Source organism: Typha latifolia, chromosome 8 (genome assembly GCF_019914945.1).
Source record: "Typha latifolia isolate L0001 chromosome 8, TyphaL0001v2, whole genome shotgun sequence".
Taxonomy (NCBI): Eukaryota; Viridiplantae; Streptophyta; class Magnoliopsida; order Poales; family Typhaceae; genus Typha; species Typha latifolia.
The window spans coordinates 498286-516286 of NC_133093.1; the positions used below are offsets into that span (position 1 = coordinate 498286).

Consider the following 18001-nt stretch of genomic DNA (forward strand, 5'->3'; position numbering starts at 1 on the left):
ATAAAAAATGCTAATAAGTTTAATATTACTTTTACTAAAATATGAAGTGGTACTTAAAATGTCTGGAAGAAATTTTTTTTTTTTCGATATTAAGTTTGGGGGTTGAACTATTTAGATATATAGGTCTATAAGAAGGCCCAATTTGGTTAAAAAGTCAGCACATGAAATTAAACTCTTACGAGAGATGTAAATTTAGCTAGTACTACTACTCGTGGAATATGGAAGGTAAAAAGGTTAAGAGGAGATACTCTTTGTCTCCCTTGCTCAGCTAAAGGAAGAGTTCCCAATAAGGACCATGTCTCTTTCTTTGTTATATCTTTTTATATGTACTTGTGGGTAAGTAGCTAGGTTTACTAGATAGATTGATAGATACATAGATAGATCTGCATGATATTGAGCACTATCATTGATGCCAATCTGCAGATGTTGTTGCTTGTAATGATGAGAGAAACTAACCTGGACCAAACTGACCTAAAAGCAAAGTCCAAAAAGCTAGGGTTAGGGTTAGTAGTACTGCATGCATTGGAAAAGAACACCCTAGACCATTAGAATTATGACCCAGAAAGAGCTAAGATGTACTCTCTAATCGCAGAATACTCTATCAGAATAGTATGCTTCGGAACTGTGAATATATAGCTAGATATTTGTATTTTTTTTTTCTTTTCAAGTATTCAATTCTTCTGAGACAGCTAGATTTATATATAATATGATCGATTATATGAATTAATGAAAGGCAGGGAGACAAGGGTGACCACATTTTTGAAATAATAACTAGCTTTTATCTTTTATCTTTTAGTTCTTTTTCATTTGTTTGGAGAAAAAGCACCTAGGGCATGGAGAAGCTTCCAAGTTTCTGCATAGAAAAAGAAGCAGCAGAACTTTACAAACTAAAGAAATTTTGTGAGCCAATAAGATGACCATTGTTTCAGGCTAGCTTCACTTTAGTTTCCTGCTATCATTTACTTTGAAATAGTTTATTTATGAAGCACCTAGAATCAGGGAAAGAGATATAAATTAAGAAACAAAAGATTAGATAGAAATGAAGTATATATATGCTTGTGTAAAGTATTATCATCTCATAAAACCAGAATTTCCGATATAATGGGCTTGGCAAGTTATTTGGTTAAAGAAAATAACATGCATGAAGTAGTAACATAACAATATTCTATCACCACAGATTAGAAGTACATATTTCATGATTCAGAGGAGGAAGGAATATTAAACATCTAATAGAAATGACAAGACAGAGAATTATATTTTTGACATCCTAAGTATTAGTATCAGACAATTTCAGTGATGCACTTAAATATGCATGCATCAACCAAGTTTCTCTTTAACTCATGCAAGAATACTAAAATACTTTTACAAGCAGCACCTCATCCTTGAAGAGACAAGATATTCAGCATAAAATGTATTACTACCTCTACTAGCATCAAACATCTAATGCTTGGCCGTGAGATCCTATTTCTAGTCTGACCTAATGGTCTACTTTGACACTTTCACTCAACTCCTTTATTTATCCATGCAAGAGTAACTAATTTCGCTTCACAGATGAACAAAAGCTCACCCATAAGACAAGTTTCTCGCTTGAGCTAAGGCGCCGCCTAGGATCATGGGGTTGATCCTTTCGATGGGAAGAGGAGATCTTTGTGGAGATGGCCTTTCAAGCTTCGGCACATTCTCGGACTTCTTATCGCCTCCAGTATCATGCTTTCCGTCGTAAACATCTGCCATGGAGTCCATGTCAATGCCACTCTCCATCATAGATGGTGAAATTTGAAGCTGATCACTCCTAGATGGTTCTTGCTGAGAGCCCATGCATGACCCAGCTGATCCGAATTCTTGAAGGCGGAGTTCGTCGGCCCACATCATAGGATTCTTCCCATTTGAACTGTAAGGATTGAGCCTTTTCCTGCCTAGTGAAATGGCATCGTTGGTAGGAAAGAAGCAGTCGAGAGGCCGCTCCATTTGTTGCTGCATATCTATCTGATCTCCTCCGTATAAGTTTAAGTCTTGGAGAGAAGGGAAACTCATAGGAGATCCTATTTCTTTCATTGTACCGATGTCGATAACTCCTTGGTTTCCTAGAGATTTATAACCTCCTGCACCCACGCCTTCGCTGGCGAGAGTTTGGCACGCTTTCTCTAAGATGGATTGCATATACTTCCCTTGAGCCTCGATCCTCATCTGCAGGTGCTTCTGCACCTAATCCAAAATTCATGGACATTAATATAAGCAGCAGCAGCAGCAGCAGTAGTAGTAGTAACTAAGAATAAGAGACACAAATAGTAAAGCTTTAGGAAATATTTTCTTCACCTCTAATTGCTCATGAAGTCTTCTTTGGACTTCCATCTGCATCCTGAGTGCGTCGGTAATGTGCACATTCCTGCTAAAAGATTTATAGACCTCGAAGAATCTCAGTATATATATATATATATACTACCTTTATTAATAAAATTAACAAGGAAATACATATGAAGAGTGCCACGAAAGATTCTTAGCATCAGTGATTAGTAATAGCAACATACTCGTTCATTGTTCGGCCCATAATTCCCGACGAAGAGGCAGCGTTTCTTTGCATTTCCAATGCTGCAATTCATGAGATAGTTAGAAGCCGCAGAGACTACTTGCCTTAGCAAGATATATACATAGCAAATTGACAGTTAGCAAGGAAAGATGAGAGAGAGAGAGAGAGAGGAGTACTGTTTAAAAACACAAACATAATAAGTTATGAATGTTCGTTGAAGAAATTAAAAGAAAAATTGAATTAAAATTTCTAAGAATTAGAAATTAAAGAGGAAAGAAAGTTTCTTTCTGACCTTCCTTAACTGAGTGCTCGCTGAATTCCTTATGTGGTTGCTTCCCTAGCCTGAATTTCTGTAATAAAAAGGGTTCAAAATAATATATCTAATTGAGAGAGAGAGAGAGAGAGAGAGAGAGATGAAATCTGAACTAACTCTAAAGACTGCAAAAATCTCACCAGTGGTAAAAGAGAAGCATATATATATACCTGAAGGTGGCTCTTAAGATGGTAGAGAGTAAGACCCTTGACACCCATAACTCTCATGATGGTCTTTGGAGTAGCCTCTACAAGATCAAGAATTAATACTTTTTGTCATCTATATATATATATATATAGATAGATAATTGATCACTACAAGATACTACTGGCTACTTAAGATTTTTTGGAAGAAGAAGAAAGGTGAGCTTTGTACTGTCGGGTCCTCCCAGCTGAGTGACAGCGTCGACGAAGCGATCATGGAGCTCGACGGTCCACCGGAGTCGTGGCTTTGGATCGGTGGTGAGAACTAGGCCAGAGTCCCCTTGGACACACATGGGCCTTTCATGCGAGTTCATAGTAGTTGGCTTCTTGGAAGGGAACATTCTTTCTTCTCTCTCTTCTTTCTCTCTCCTCTCTCTCTCTCTCTCCTGCTATGGATTTGGAAGAGATTCAAGAACAAAAAGATGGCATATATGGAGGAATAGGGTTCGTTTTGTGGAGAGGAGGGGCATCGCCTGATCAACTTCTCTCCTCTCCTCCTCCTCTCTTTCTCTCTCTCTCTCTCTTCTATTGGAAAGATGGCCATGGGATGTTATTCTAACCGAGTGATAAAGGCCACCGACTTGGAGACCTTCCCTTTGGCAAAAGATGAGAGAGATAGAGAGAGAGAGAGAGAGAGAGAGAGAGAGAGAGAGAGAGAGAGAGAGAGGGGGGGAGGGGGTAGAGGTGGCTTTTATTTAGAGGTATTATTCTTCTATAGTCACTAGGAGCTTTTTTTTATGAATATATTAGGGGACATGAGAGACCCCCATGCAATCATATTGCCCTTATATGCAATTACAGCCCTACCAAAAAACAATTTTAAAAAAAAAAAGTGTTGCCGAACAATGGATATTTTTTTCTTATATGATATCAAAATTCAAATTTACTATATGGAACTGGACTTAGATTGCATGATTATGTCTGACAAATTAATAAAGAATTCTATGTTGTCTTTCTGAGGCACCAATGAAGCTACTATCTCTTAAGCTCAGCACAAGGTTAATTTTTTTTATACTACCTAATTAAGAACTGCTTACCTTACCTTTTCACCAAACTTCTTCAAGATGATCTAACTGACAAAATTGGAAAATGAGCTTCTTTGAACTCTCTCTATTTCATGTCTTATGTTTTCTTCTCTATTAAAAACCTATTTAATTAATTGAATTGCTTTGTTTATCTTTTCATAATAGATAGCGAACTCCTCTTTTCAATATAAAGAACGTTAAGTCCCACTATATTCTATATTTTTCCTTTTTTCTTGACAAAAAAAGTTTTTTTTTCCCTCCAAATGGTTACAAGAGATAGAGAGTGAAAAATATTACCCCTGTGTGAGCAAATGAGGCTATTTTTAATTTATAATATGTAAGTAGACATTACAATTAGTATCATCATAATCATTGTCATCATCATCATTATATTTGTTTGCCCTTCCTTGAATTCTTGAAAAGGTCACAATCAATATTGTGTAAACACCACTTACACACTACTAAAGTTTCTTGTCTAACTGCATGAAAAGTGCAGCTAAGATTGCAGTTATTATGACATGCATTAATGATTAATGGGTAGGACTGCACTATAATCTATATAAATGAGAGAAGAGGACAGACAATATATATATATATATATATATATATATATAGTTTTCACACCCACCTTCTCAATTTGTTTTTCTTTCCACATTCACTACCTCAACTATCTAATTTTCCCGAACTTTTCAGTTAAGAAAATGCCAACTCTAAAAATTATTTTATCCTTATTTTAGATAGAAGAAAGAGATAAATTAAAGGATAAGATAGTCATCTACATAATTAGATAGTTAAATGTACCACAAAAAAAAATAAATGAAACTATATATATATACATATATATACATACATACATATATATATATATATATGTGCAAACACGACCATAATTTATGAGATAGACATGAAATTAATAGGGTCCAAGTTAAATATTCGAACCCAAAAATAAATTCAATAATACTCATATAATATAAGTCTCTTTAATTAACCATCTAAGTATAATCCTATCGGCTAAAGGATATATGTGTAATTACCCATATATGTAAGTGTTGGTAGTTAAGCACATAGACATCACACCAAAAAGTCCATTGGAGTGGAACCACTTCTGGTATGGGTGTGCATGGGGGGGACCTTATCCTTTATTGGGCTCAACACAATGGCTAGCTTTAGTAGAATAGAAGATTGTCTCTCTCTCTCTCTCTCTCACACACACACACATAGAAATAAGAGATATATATGTCACTAAAAAAGCATCATGCAAATCCAAACAATGTATATATATACACGATAGGTCAAATGCTATGTGGAACCCACAAAGAAAGTGGAGAAAGATGGGTGAGAGAAGAACAAAATATAAAAGCTCTCTTCTCCTCCTTATCTCTCTGTGGAAATGCATACGTAGTTTAACCCCATACACAAGGGAATAGATGCTTCTTTCTTTGACAATTATATCAAATATTCTTCTCAAAACTTCTCTGTACTTAGACTGGGTTTCCTTTTTTCCCCCTATTGGAGTTAAATTCACCACAATATTTATCAAAAAGGATATAGATAACTTTCAAGTAATATATTCATATAGAAAAAATAATAATATGATCAAGTGATATATTATTAGTAGGAATGAAGTTGAATGAATTCCTATATTCTCTCTACCTCTTGATATATGACAACTTTTTAGAACTTACATTAAATTTTCCTTTTAAGTGACCTTCATAATTCAATTTTAGATTAACTATCTTAGCTACATATTTTTTTTTTGATAATATTATAGACCAAACATTAGGGTCAACTCTCACATAGAAATATATCACAATAGGCTAACTCCACCACAATCCACGCACGTCCGGTTAGCTAGGGTTATAGTATCTCAACCACTTATACTAACCGCATGTAATACTTTACAATAATATCTCTTCTTTAAATGATAGTTTAAAATGTGGAAAATGATATGGATTTAGGTGATCTTTTTAGTCCATCAAAATGCAATAGTCTTAGCAATTTCCATCCTTCATTAGTGGTAAAAGATTCCTTATTAGAAATTCGTGCAAAAGAAGCTGCCTTCATTTTAAATTTATACTTGACAAAGTTGGTGTTTAACTTTTAGCTCATTAAGCACCAAATTATATCCACTAAAACTTTTATCCACTAAACATGTTAGCTTAGATTTGAAGCACACATTTAGAGATGCTCTTTTGAATGATTCCCTCGTGTAAAATATATTAGGCATACCTTTTTTTTGACAATCTTCATGCAGCTCATAGCCTATTCTGATGACTCTGGACTTGTAGATAGAATAACTGGGCAAGAGAATCCACTTGGAGTATTAGTCACTATTGAACTTAATTTTTTAGTAATTTTTTTAGGAAGAGATCCCTGGTTTCTATGGTTTCACAACTTTATACAATTAGCTTTTGGCAGATTTTACTGTAATTTAGACCGAGTTGCAGTTGTTAGATTTTTCATTCAAAACTAATAATATAAATAACCAAATAATCATCATTTGTGCCAATAGTTTCTATTATAAGCAAGTTGTCGATAATCAAACTATTCTTAACATTATCATATCAAAATGCATTTCTATGAAGATAATTATATATATTTTTCATTACACTTGATTTGATTTCCACAACAAATGAAGTTAAGTGCTTGAGTTTTTATAGGCATGGATTTTAGAGAGTTGCAAATTTTCAAATCGCAGTGTGGTTTTAGTATAAACCTTTTTAGTGGCATTGCTGTCCACTTAAATTTTCTAGTTCATGAAATCTATGAATATATATATATATATATATATATATATTTTGTTAACTCTCATGCAATTATGTCTACATTAGTGTGTAAACATGTAAAATATCTAGTCAACGATCTCTTCATCATGATGAGAGCTTTAATATACAAATGTTTAAAGACATCCATCCACAAGCTTTTCTAAAGCATTTGGAAATGGGTAATAAAATGTCCCTTTGGATCTCTTTTTCAATCTCTCTTTACTCTCTTTAGTCTTTACTTCCTTTTTGTTTCTCTCCTTTGAATAAGCATATATGCTTTCAGGCTGAAGTTTTGCTGCAGTCTTAGCACCTTAAATCCAAGTAAGAGGAAGTTGAATTCATACCTAAAGTACTTGAGGAGTAGACAAAAAATGAAGTGGTTAATATCAGAAACTATCTTACTTTTATTTTTATTATTTGTTTGTTAAAAAATAAACTAAGAAGTTATCTTTTTCAACTTCTTATGAGTAAGAATAGACGGACTTATTTATTTTTAGCCTAATTAGAAGATAATATATTTGACATAGAATAAAGTATGTTATTAAAATATATATCGAGCATTCTTCGAGGTCAGCTAGGTTTAGATTAGGTCCAACTTCAAGCCCAAATAGACCCACAATATCATCATCATTTTAAGCCCGAGCCTTCAAACTCGATGGATAGTCGATCATAATAATTTTTTAGAATTATAAGAGTATATGTTAAATTATCTTAAGATATATTATATTAATATCTTGAGTCGGGTCGGATTAATAGGGTTATAATCAAGTCTAAATCCGACCCATTAGGTTAAGAGATCAGGCCTCATAATTTAAATCCGGGCTGGTCCGGCCCAGTGTGTTCGGACCTAATAAATGGTAATATAATTAGAAGTCATGGAAGAATTTTGTCTAAGAAAAATGAATAAAAGAAATGAAAAAGTTTAATAGGTTTGGCAGCCAATCAGGTGCTGCAAAGTACGTCGACTGTAGCATTTTCCTGCAATCCCGATTGCGGACGATCCAGCGGCATATATATACTCCAAACCCTAAAACGGCAATAGTATTCCCACCGTCAGTTCTCGACTCCGCCCGATCGCCATGAGAGGAGGCATCGCAAGGCTAACCGCGAACCCCTCCGCCGCACGAACCCTCCTCTGCTCCTCCTCCTCCTCCACCGCCGCCTCCGCCGCGTACTCCACCTTCTCCGGCGGAGGCGGCGGCGGCCGGGGCCGTGGCCGGGGATCCAGTCCTCCGCCACCGCATCGCCTTGCCGTCCCTGGCCAACAGGATGCTGACGCCGACGAGGAAGGCGACCTCTTCGCCTCTCGTCCCGGTCTCGGGCATGGCCGCGGGCAACCCGTCCACCCTTCCTCCCCCATCCTCCCCTCCTTCACTTCGTGGATCTCCTCTTCCGGCCGTGGTCGCGGTGGCTCCATTGGTCCTCCTCCTCCTCCCGATTCCAACACTAAAAAGCCCATCTTTTTCAAGCGTGACGACGACTCTTCCCCTTCCCCATCCCAACCAAAACACCAGTTCTTGGATCCCGACGTATCCGCTTCTCCTCTTCCCCAAGCTGTTTCCCCCTTGCTCCCCGGCACCGGCCGGGGGAAGCCAACCCGGTCCGGTGAACCGACCGCTCGGCCGGCGGAAGAGAATCGCCACCTCCGCCGGAGGCAGCCTCCCATCGGTGCTGGTGTCGAGCCAGGGACAAAGATGGGGCGCGAGGAGGCGGTAAGAAGGGCGGTAGAGGTGCTCTCTCGCGGCGGCCCTAGCGGTCCTGTTGGCACGAGGGGTCGCGGGAGGGGGAGAGGAGGGCGAGGGATGGCTCGTGGTAGAGGGCGGGGTGGAAGATTTGGTGATAGAAGGGGCGATGAATCAGCGGAGGGGCTTTATTTAGGAGATAATGCTGATGGGGAGAGGCTCGAGAAGCGGCTCGGGGAGGAAAAGATGAAGGTTTTGACCGATGCTTTTGAAGAGACGAGCTGGACATCGCTGCCTTCACCCATGGAGGATGCTTATTTGGATGCTCTGCATACTAATAACATGGTAAGATCCATGAGACTGGTTCATTTGTATCTGTTGTGTGATGTTAATTATATGTTCTTTTGTGCAGATTGAATATGAGCCAGAGTATTTAGTTAATTTTGATAATCCTGATATCGATGAGAAGCCACCAATGTCACTCCGTGATGCATTGGAGAAGGCGAAGCCGTTTTTGATTGCATATGAGGGGATCAAGAGCCAAGAAGAGTGGGAGGTACTTTCTAGTTGCTATACCATTCCATATGTTTGTTCATAATATCGTAGTGCTGTATATGGTTTTAAACTGTAACTTAGATTAATACTTGATAATTCTTGATCATGAGTTATTTGCCTCTTGATATTTCTACCCCCTTTATCTGTATGTTGTTATATTCTTGAGGTTGGGAGATACAGAATTTGAACCAACAAAACCAATCCCATATTGATATCGTGGGTTAAAGATGTTCTTGTTTATGTTACATGCAACTCGTGAAGAATGCTGAGATGTAATAAATCTGGTTGAGTTTTATATTCAGTTGTTATTTTCTTTTTAATAGCCGATCTTGTTGGTAAGATTACAATTACGGTTTTAGTGGCCCTTTGTTGGATGACACATATCCTATTTATCTGAAATTTCTATCCTGAAATTGGAATACATTTCAGATTCAGATATGTTACAACTGTAATATTTAATTCATGTATTGGGTTTATCTGATATCCTTGGTTGCTGTTTTTTCTTTTTTGCTTATTTATTTTGTTTCTATAGTTGTGAGGTCTTGTGGGGTGAATGTTCCTAGCTGTTGTCCGTAGATTTTCTTTCTTTGTAGCCCTTTTCTCTAATTCTGTTTTTAGCTCCTTTTGGCTTTACCAATTAAGAAATTAACTTTTTCATTCAAATGTTCCTATTTGTTGTTCAAAGAGAACCTTGTTGAGGAAGTTTCCGCTGAGCTTTATACTAAAACTTTATCTTCAACATTACAGAGAATAAAAATACATCTGTCTTGTATTTAAATGATATGCTATAAGTAATTGATATCTGTAAGTATTGTAATTAATATCTTCTAGTATCATCGTGAACATAGCTAAAATTAATTGTGACAATTGCTGGTCTCTGTCTTTATTATTGATTTGCATTATCAGGAAGCCATAGAAGAGACGATGGAGAAGGCGCCCTATATGAAAGAACTAATGGATATGTATTGTGGTCCTGATAGAGTTACCGCGAAAGAACAACAGCAGGAGTTGCAGAGAGTGGCAAATACTCTCCCAGAGAATATACCTTCTTCTGTAAGGAGGTTTACGGATCGAGCTCTTCTGTCTCTTCAGGTTTGTTCCTTATCAGAGCTCATGTTCTGCATATCTTAATGGTTTAGTGGTCAATAATTCAACATAGACATGTTATAAGAGACTTGTCTAAAAGTTTTTACTTGAAAACCCTTTGGTTTGGGACTTTTGCCTTTCTTATTCTCAACACAGACAAGAATTAAGGAGTCACTGATTTGAAGTCTCAGGCATTGCTAGAATAAAGGAAGTCTTTTTTAAAGTTTATGAAGGTGTGGTGTACTATTTGATGTAGTGCAATCTGTCTTGGAAAGTAGGAAATGTCAAAAAATAATAAAATATTAGCAATCACAACTTGACTTGACAATGACTCTGGTCTCCTCTGGTCAACTAAGTTTAGAGGTGGAACAGGCTATGCTTAACCTGAGGTCCTGAGCTGAACATTGAATTGCATTGATTATAGTTATGCTTCATTTAATTTATTTTTTTATAATTTTTCTTCGTGGTTTGACTTGTGAAGATAAATGTCTCTTCATGGTCATCTTCCCTATTGTCCCAATCACATTCGTTTCCTAAAATCCAAAGCCTTACCATAAGCTTGTGCCAGGCACTAATTGGATAAATGATGTTGGTAGAACTGGTATGTACTAGTTTTTTATGATATGAGATCAATCAATTGAGGAAAAAGAAAGTCTTTTGACCGTGCAATGTGTTGCTAAAGGGCCAATCATATTGCACATAATATTAACTTACTTAGTGAATCAAGCTAGCAATTGTTTTTTCCATGTGGAATATTTGCTTCTGTTGCTTGACCAATTTCCTTGATTATATGATGTGCAAATCAAAATTTAGAAAATGTGAATTATTTATTGATTGATGGTACAGGATTACCTCATCTTGCTTTTTGTTCTCTACTCATTGCAGAGCAATCCAGGTTGGGGCTTTGACAAGAAATGCCAATTTATGGATAAGCTTGTCTGGGAGGTTTCCCAGCAGTACAAGTAGAGAGTTGTCTTACATTCTGCTTTAAGATCTCCCTGTGCTTTGCTATAGAGAAGATCAACTGAATTTACTTGAACCAGAGAGTTGTTGAAATATATTTATCCTATTGGCATATTTTGTTTACCTGAATAAATCATCGATGAGATATGTTGACAATTGGGAACATTTTGGTGCTTGGTGGTGGTGAAAACTTGGAAATATGTATTTAAAAGTGAGCATATGTTCCCTGAAGAGTAAGCATCTCTAAGCTGCACAAGTGAGTGATCCCATTATTTTGTTGATTCAGTTTGTTAGTTAAAAGGAAATTTATTTCAGTATCGAACTCTGTAACAAGAATTAAACCTGCCAAAATCATCTTCCTCTTTTTCAATGATGTGTACAGATTGAGATTACTAGAGCTGATGTTTTTTGATTCTCCATTGAAAGTTTCAGTTGTAAAGAAAACTGTGAAGTTCCATTATTATACATACTGTTTACAGTTGCCTATTTGCCTATTCCTGCCCCTAATCACATTCATGGTTTGTACATGGTCACTCTGTTTCTGCAGGTTGAATGTTGGTCCTTATTCAACTATACATCTCTTTATATTAATATAGTAACCAAATAATAGTTTATCTCAATATTAGTTTACTAATACCTATTCGCTCTTCTCATCTTCCATCTAATTTTTTTTTTCTTCTAATTGTTGTTTTATCTTTAAAACGATATTACTTCACTCAATTATTGTTTCAATTATTATCTTCTTCTCTCTTCTCTCATTCATCCATTATAATCGTATTTCGATCATTTAGCAACAAATCTCTATTCTTTATCAAGTGTAATAGTTGAGCTTTCAGTGGTTATAGCTGTTATTCTGCCCCCATGAAGGCAGTTTCCAAAATTGTGAAGGTTTCACAAGAGAGAGAGTACACCATATCAAAACACTCTACTTTGTCAAGTTGATATCTCTCCTGATAGTAGTTGATAATTCTAGTTAGGTGTATTTATGTAGTTATATTTTGTCACCTCATAGTTTGTTAACTATTAACAAAGTATATGCTATATCGTTTGTTTTCATTTGCAATACCTTCATGGGACTTCTCTCCTATTAAGAGTAGAGCCGTTATATAAAAGCAAATTTGAACTCACCCAAAACTAATGCCCATTCTAGGTGCCAAATACCTCCAAATCTTCTCAAAGCGACCCATAATTAATGCCCATTCTAGGTGCCAAACACCTCCGAATCCTCTCAAAGCAACCCAATCCCAATCCCAATCCCAATCCCAATCCCATTCCCCATCTCACCGTCACCTCTATCCCAACCCATGACTACGCCAAGCTTTTCCAGCTCTTCACCCGCAACCCTGGCTCTCTCCGCCCTGGCCGCCAGCTCCACGCCCACCTCATCCTTCGCGGCGTCCAAATCGATGCCTTCGTCGCCGCCAAGATCGCAGCTTTTTACTCCAGCTCGGCCGACCTCCGCTCCGCCACCCTCCTCTCCCATCAGATTCCCCGCCCTTCCCACCTCCTCTTCAACGCCCTCGTCCGCGGCCACGCCCTTTACGGCTCTCCCTTCGACGCCCTTGGCGTCTTCCGCCGAATGCTCGCCCTCGGCCTCCCGCCCGACCACTTCACCTTCCCCTTCGTCCTCAAATGTTGTGCCGATATCGGCTCCCTGCAGGCTGGACGTGCCGTACATTCGCAATGCTTGAGGTGTGGTCTCGAGCTGGACCTCTACGCCTGCAGCTCGTTGATTAATTTGTATGTGAAATGTGCGGAGATCGAGGATGCCCGTCGCCTGTTTGATGCAATGGGTGTTAGAGATGCCTCGGCCTGGAATGCCTTGATTGCTGGGTACATGAAAGTTGGGGACTTTAATGCCGCCAGGCAGTTGTTCGACGAGATGCCCGAGAGAAATATTGTTTCTTGGACAGCCATGATCTCAGGATATACACAGAATGGACTTGCGGAAAGAGCATTGGGTTTGTTTGAAGAGATGAGGAGTGATGGTTCGAAGGTAAAGCCCAACTGGGTGACAGTTGTGAGTGTGCTCCCAGCATGTGCGCATTCTTCTGCTCTCGAACAGGGTGAGGGGATCCATAGTTATGCATGTGAATTGGGAGTTGATTTGCATCCAACTGTGCTGATTGCTCTCCTCACTATGTATGCCAAGTGTGGGAGCCTTGTAAAAGCCCATAAGTGCTTCAATCGTATCAAAGAGAATGACAAAGGTGTTGTTGCTTGGAATGCAATGATCACTGCATATGCGTCTCATGGGCTTGGCATTGAAGCTGCAGCAGCATTTGAGGACATGGTACGATGCAGAGTTTTACCAGACGCGATCACATTTACCGGTTTGCTCTCTGGGTGCAGCCATTCTGGGCTGATTGATCAAGGTTTGAAGTATTTTGATTCAATGAGGGCAGTTTATAATGTGGAACCGCGATTGGAGCATTATGCTTGTGTTGTGGATCTTCTTGGCCGGGCAGGACGGCTTGTGGAGGCCATGGAAATGATCAACCAGATGGAGCTTGAACCTGGTCCAAGTGTTTGGGGTGCACTTCTGTCGGCTTGTAGGACTCATCGGAATTTAGAGATTGCAGAAATTGCAGCAAACAAATTGTTCATATTGGAGCCTGAGAACAGTGGCAACTATGTAGTGCTTTCCAATATGTATGCAGAGGCTGGAAGGTGGGAGGAGGTGAATAGGTTAAGAGCTCTTCTCAAGGGCAGTGGACTTAGAAAGAGCCCCGGCTGTAGTTGGACTGAGATCAACAGAAAACTCCATGTATTCTTTGGTGGCGACAAGGCTCATCCCCAGGCAACAGAAATCTACTTGCTGTTGGAAGATTTGCCAAAGAAGATAAAGGCTGCAGGATATGTTCCAGACACCAGTTTTGTGCTTCATGATGTGAGTGAGGAAGAGAAGGAATGCAATCTTATTACACACAGTGAAAAGCTGGCAGTTGCCTTTGGCCTTCTAAACACATGCCCTGGTACAGTTTTGAGGGTGACAAAGAACCTTCGTATTTGTGGTGATTGTCACATGGCCATTAAGTTCATATCAAAGATCTATGAGCGAGAAATCATAGTGAGAGATATAAATCGGTTTCATCATTTTAAAGATGGCTTGTGTTCCTGTAGTGACTACTGGTGATTATATGCACAGAATGCAAATCTACAACAAGACTGGAATTGGAGATATTAATAGATTTCATCATTTCAAAGATGGCTTGTGCTCCTGCAGTGACTACTGGTGATTACATGCACAGAATGCAAATCTACAACAAGTCACTGGAATTGGAGATTGGAGAACCAAACTTGGTATTGAGTTTATCAAACTACTGCCAAATTGATTGCAGTCAATCAAGAAAAAGAAGTGCACACAATTCAGCACAGTTAGATGATGAACAAAAGGTTTCTGTTGATTATAATATATAATGTGAAAAACTTGGGAGTGTATCGAAGGTGCATTCCGGTTGTAAGATGTATAATCTGCAAGATAGTTTATCTATTTTTGCAGATATATTCCTGACCACATAAAACTGAATAATGTGCAAGATAATTTCACTTTATAATCCTATTATGGAACATGAACCAAAATCTATGTTGCTTGCAAACAAGGGTAACTTTGGCTTTCTTAAATTGCTTATTTTAGGTATGACGCTTCTCCTTTAAAGAGTGAAATCTGTCATCGATGAGAATAGTACACTCTAATGTATTTCACAATTCACAGGTGCAGTGCATACCTGTGCAAATACATGATTACATCAAAATAGACCTTATATGCAAGAAAGATGAGTTTGTTCTATGTTTAATGAAGTGATTATAAAGTGGAATTATCCTGCAAATTATTCATGTAACCATGTAAGATATATTTAGTATAGAGCACCCTGCTAATTGGATTTTTTTAAAATATAACCCTACTGTTAACCACTGCTCAGTGCCCATCAATATTAATTGAGGAGGTATTTGAGAAAAGGATTTATACTGCCAAATCCAACTATGAGAGATAGTTGGCTTCTAGTTATCATTTTCCTAACAAAGAAAAGGTCAGATATTTAGAAGCTTCAGAGGAAGAGGCAAGCAACTTGTAAATGACATTAATATTACACTGGACTTAGAAGCATGACAATTGCACACCACAACCTTGACTTATAGATAAACCTTCTTTACAAAACCCTCATGGCTTTTTAACTGAAATTCCAGAAGTATGACAAAACTCTACAAAATAAGACTCCTAACCCATAATAGTGAACTTAAACGACAGACTTTTCTGGAAAAGCTACTAGAAATTCTTATATATCATCTTTCTCAAGCAATTCCAAATGCACTTTGGAGCATTTCCCTTAGCTGTGTAATCTCATCTTCTGGCAGGATCACCATTAAAATTCTCCCTTTGCCATCACCACCTTGATGCACCAAAACTGCACCTTCTCTGCCTACTCCATCCATGCTATACTCCACATGAACTGGCTTCTCACCCTTCAACTCTAGCCCATAAAGATCAATCCCTTGCATGTCAACAAAGGTCAAATTTGCACCATAAACTACAACATCTGGCTTGCCAGTATCCTTATCCACCAGTCCTTCAACCATCTTTGTCTCATCAGTTCCTTCCTTGGCTATCAGCATTGCTAGCTCTGAGAGCTCAACATCGTCAGCAGAGTAATCTAAAGCGATAGAGCTTATCTTCTGCTCATTGCTCAAATTCCCAATGCCTCTAAGTGGAAGATCACTTCTGCATATGGTTACTGTCTTGAGCTCTTTCCCTTCCCTAACCTTTGCTAAGTTCTGCCAAACTAGAGCTGAAATCATCTCAAAAGGAGTTGCTTGGCTTGACTGCATCAGATATTTAAGCATGGCATCAGTGATTTGAAATGAATATGTTTCCATTTTACAATTGTTTGGAGATAGCCAAGAATCTCCAACAGAGTCAACTAGTTTTGCTGATAGTGGTTTTGTAGAGGCAAGTGAATCTCTTGCAGCCTTTTCTGATTTCTTCTGCGTATTGTGGAGGGTATAAGATTTGGGTGGTGGACTACCACCAAGTAATTTTCCCCATAAGTTGATGCAGTTTGTTGCTGAAGCTGCATCACCAAGGACATGAGCCCAGCTGAAACCAATTGCCATTCCTCCACACTTGAACCTAGTGAACTGGTGCCCAAAAATTTGTTAGAGCAATACTATGAGTTATTATTTACCATTTTCTCGCCCACTTTCTGAGGTAATATAATTGTCATTCTTACTAGGAAAACAAAGTTATATGCCTGAAGTATTCTTATACAAAATATCTAACAAATCAGAAGGTGCAGACCGCACCGAGAAAAATAAATAAATCCTGAGATCACCGTAAGTTTGCTAACCATATAATTTGAACACTAAGAAAAAGATATTACATTGCAAACAAGTATAGAATCAATTTAAGATAAGAAGACAAAGGATTACCTGAATATAGACCATTGGAGAGAAGTGTAAGTCTGGACCAAGCACCTTATCTGAAACAAGGTACCTCCACTGAGATAATTCACTCGCCTCCAACCACTCCTCAATCGTCTTACTACATTTTGCCTCTATGATCCTCACACCACAATCATTACATTTAACAAACGGCCGCTCAGTCTCCGATGATCGCCATATTCTTCCACTCACCGCAAAGTAAACATCGAGCCACGGGAACATCGGTTCTTTTATCGTTAAAATCGCTAGGCCATTAATGATTTCACTTTGTCTAAAGTAGTACACACCCCTTAAGTAATGTAGCTTCATGGCTAAATCCATATTGGTTAGCTCATGGGCGACGGTCTCTCCGGTCACCGACGCAGGCACCACTGTCGATAGTGTGTGGCCATAGACTGCGTTCGACTCGCCATTAACAAGAACAACCATTGTTTGTCTTGATATGGGAGTGAACTAGAGAGAAGAGGTAATAAATTGAGGCATTTTGGGGACTTAGAAGGGAGTATATATTGAAGGGGGAATAGAGCCGGGTGGTAAGGGAGGTGAACTGCTCTTGTGACACATAGTAGATTTAAATGGCGGGACCGTTGGTAGTTAAAATTGGTACTTGGCACCCCCAAAAAAAAAAGGATAAAGAAAGAGATGGGTAGTTGGGTGGCAATTAATAATGGAGATTTCTCTCAATAAAGTTTAAGGACATAAAATTCCTTAGATTGAAGTAGTTGTGGTGGTGTTCATTTTTATAAAAATCAGATATTTCTCTTGGTCGCAATCTTTTAGTACTTGTTGTTCAGCCTGTGAAATGGCTTGTAAAAAGAACTCATTAAGTTCATGAAAGTTATCTCTCCTTCCTTTCTATTTATCTTTATATGTTCACTAAAGAAGGATGGAAGATTGCTCATTAGCTCACATCATCCTTAAATAAAGAAAGAAAAAGTTTGCATTGGATTTGTTGAGAGACAGGTGGGCTAAAGAGCCAAAGTTGTCTTTGTATATAAAAACCAAAAAGGTACATAAATTAGTTGAGTTAGATATGTCTTCTGTAAAGAGAATTCATTGGATTTAGACTTTAATCTTTCAATTTGCAGTGGCAGGAAGGGAAGGTTAGGGAAGTTGGGAGAAAAGTAGGTTATATATTGTGGAAGAAAATGATGACCATCTAGAAGAATTATTCATAGATAATAAATAGCACTTAAACAATAAAGCCTGCTTATGCTACATTGAGACTGAATTAGAGTTAGATTTTGTCTAGCTTATAGCTTATATAGTATATTAGTTAGCGGTTAATAAAATAAATATAAATTTAATGGAAAAATATTAGAAAATTTGAATTTTTAAATTAACAATTAGGGGGTGTAGCTCATATGGTAGAGCGCTCGCTTCGCATGCGAGAGGCACGGGGTTCGATTCCCCGCACCTCCATCATCCTCAGCTAATTTTTTT

General features: G+C 38.1%; 4 protein-coding genes and 1 non-coding gene across 13 annotated transcripts; 3 read left to right on the top strand and 2 right to left on the bottom strand.

Annotated features, from left to right (window-relative positions):
• Nucleotides 1–1309: 1309 nt before the first annotated feature.
• LOC140794490 (myb family transcription factor IPN2) lies at nucleotides 1310–3618 on the bottom strand. Of its 9 annotated transcripts, none has more exons than XM_073146563.1 (6): nucleotides 3216–3618; nucleotides 3011–3087; nucleotides 2820–2877; nucleotides 2529–2589; nucleotides 2317–2389; nucleotides 1310–2205 (listed from the first exon to the last, which is right to left on the bottom strand). In XM_073146563.1, exons 1-6 carry the CDS (start codon nucleotides 3382–3384, stop codon nucleotides 1564–1566), a joined length of 1080 nt encoding a protein of 359 aa, XP_073002664.1. In that variant the 5' UTR covers nucleotides 3385–3618; the 3' UTR covers nucleotides 1310–1563. The 9 variants fall into 9 exon arrangements, with proteins under 9 accessions (XP_073002664.1, XP_073002665.1, XP_073002666.1 ...); XM_073146564.1 differs by having other exon boundaries at nucleotides 2317–2386; nucleotides 3216–3581; XM_073146565.1 differs by having other exon boundaries at nucleotides 1310–2199; nucleotides 3216–3581.
• A 4105-nt stretch (nucleotides 3619–7723) lies between these two features.
• LOC140793773 (uncharacterized) lies at nucleotides 7724–11489 on the top strand. Its single transcript, XM_073145460.1, has 4 exons — nucleotides 7724–8860; nucleotides 8928–9071; nucleotides 9977–10162; nucleotides 11042–11489. The coding sequence occupies exons 1-4, from the start codon at nucleotides 7913–7915 to the stop codon at nucleotides 11120–11122; spliced, it is 1359 nt and encodes a 452-aa protein (XP_073001561.1). The 5' UTR covers nucleotides 7724–7912; the 3' UTR covers nucleotides 11123–11489.
• Nucleotides 11490–12084: 595 nt separating this feature from the next.
• LOC140793924 (pentatricopeptide repeat-containing protein At5g66520-like) lies at nucleotides 12085–14676 on the top strand. Its single transcript, XM_073145698.1, has one exon. It carries the CDS (start codon nucleotides 12312–12314, stop codon nucleotides 14253–14255), a length of 1944 nt encoding a protein of 647 aa, XP_073001799.1. The 5' UTR covers nucleotides 12085–12311; the 3' UTR covers nucleotides 14256–14676.
• A 542-nt stretch (nucleotides 14677–15218) lies between these two features.
• LOC140794017 (protein ECERIFERUM 26-like) lies at nucleotides 15219–17039 on the bottom strand. Its single transcript, XM_073145824.1, has 2 exons — nucleotides 16547–17039; nucleotides 15219–16255 (listed from the first exon to the last, which is right to left on the bottom strand). Exons 1-2 carry the CDS (start codon nucleotides 16985–16987, stop codon nucleotides 15413–15415), a joined length of 1284 nt encoding a protein of 427 aa, XP_073001925.1. The 5' UTR covers nucleotides 16988–17039; the 3' UTR covers nucleotides 15219–15412.
• Nucleotides 17040–17907: 868 nt separating this feature from the next.
• Nucleotides 17908–17980, top strand: TRNAA-CGC (transfer RNA alanine (anticodon CGC)). Its single transcript has one exon. It is a non-coding gene; the product is annotated as a tRNA-Ala (tRNA).
• Nucleotides 17981–18001: the final 21 nt, after the last annotated feature.

Excerpts from the sequence above, each read along its gene's own strand:
- LOC140794490 (XM_073146563.1), bottom strand. The coding sequence starts at position 3,384 with ATGTTCCCTTCCAAGAAGCCAACTACTATGAACTCGCATGAAAGGCCC. Across the intron at positions 2,590-2,819 it reads CGAGCACTCAGTTAAGGAAG|CATTGGAAATGCAAAGAAAC; the intron begins GTCAGAAAGAAA and ends CATGAATTGCAG. Across the intron at positions 2,390-2,528 it reads ATGGGCCGAACAATGAACGA|CAGGAATGTGCACATTACCG; the intron begins GTATGTTGCTAT and ends TAAATCTTTTAG.
- LOC140793773 (XM_073145460.1), top strand. The coding sequence starts at position 7,913 with ATGAGAGGAGGCATCGCAAGGCTAACCGCGAACCCCTCCGCCGCACGA. Across the intron at positions 8,861-8,927 it reads CTCTGCATACTAATAACATG|ATTGAATATGAGCCAGAGTA; the intron begins GTAAGATCCATG and ends TCTTTTGTGCAG. Across the intron at positions 9,072-9,976 it reads AGAGCCAAGAAGAGTGGGAG|GAAGCCATAGAAGAGACGAT; the intron begins GTACTTTCTAGT and ends TTGCATTATCAG.
- LOC140793924 (XM_073145698.1), top strand. The coding sequence starts at position 12,312 with ATGCCCATTCTAGGTGCCAAACACCTCCGAATCCTCTCAAAGCAACCC.
- LOC140794017 (XM_073145824.1), bottom strand. The coding sequence starts at position 16,987 with ATGGTTGTTCTTGTTAATGGCGAGTCGAACGCAGTCTATGGCCACACA. Across the intron at positions 16,256-16,546 it reads CTCCAATGGTCTATATTCAG|TTCACTAGGTTCAAGTGTGG; the intron begins GTAATCCTTTGT and ends TTTGGGCACCAG.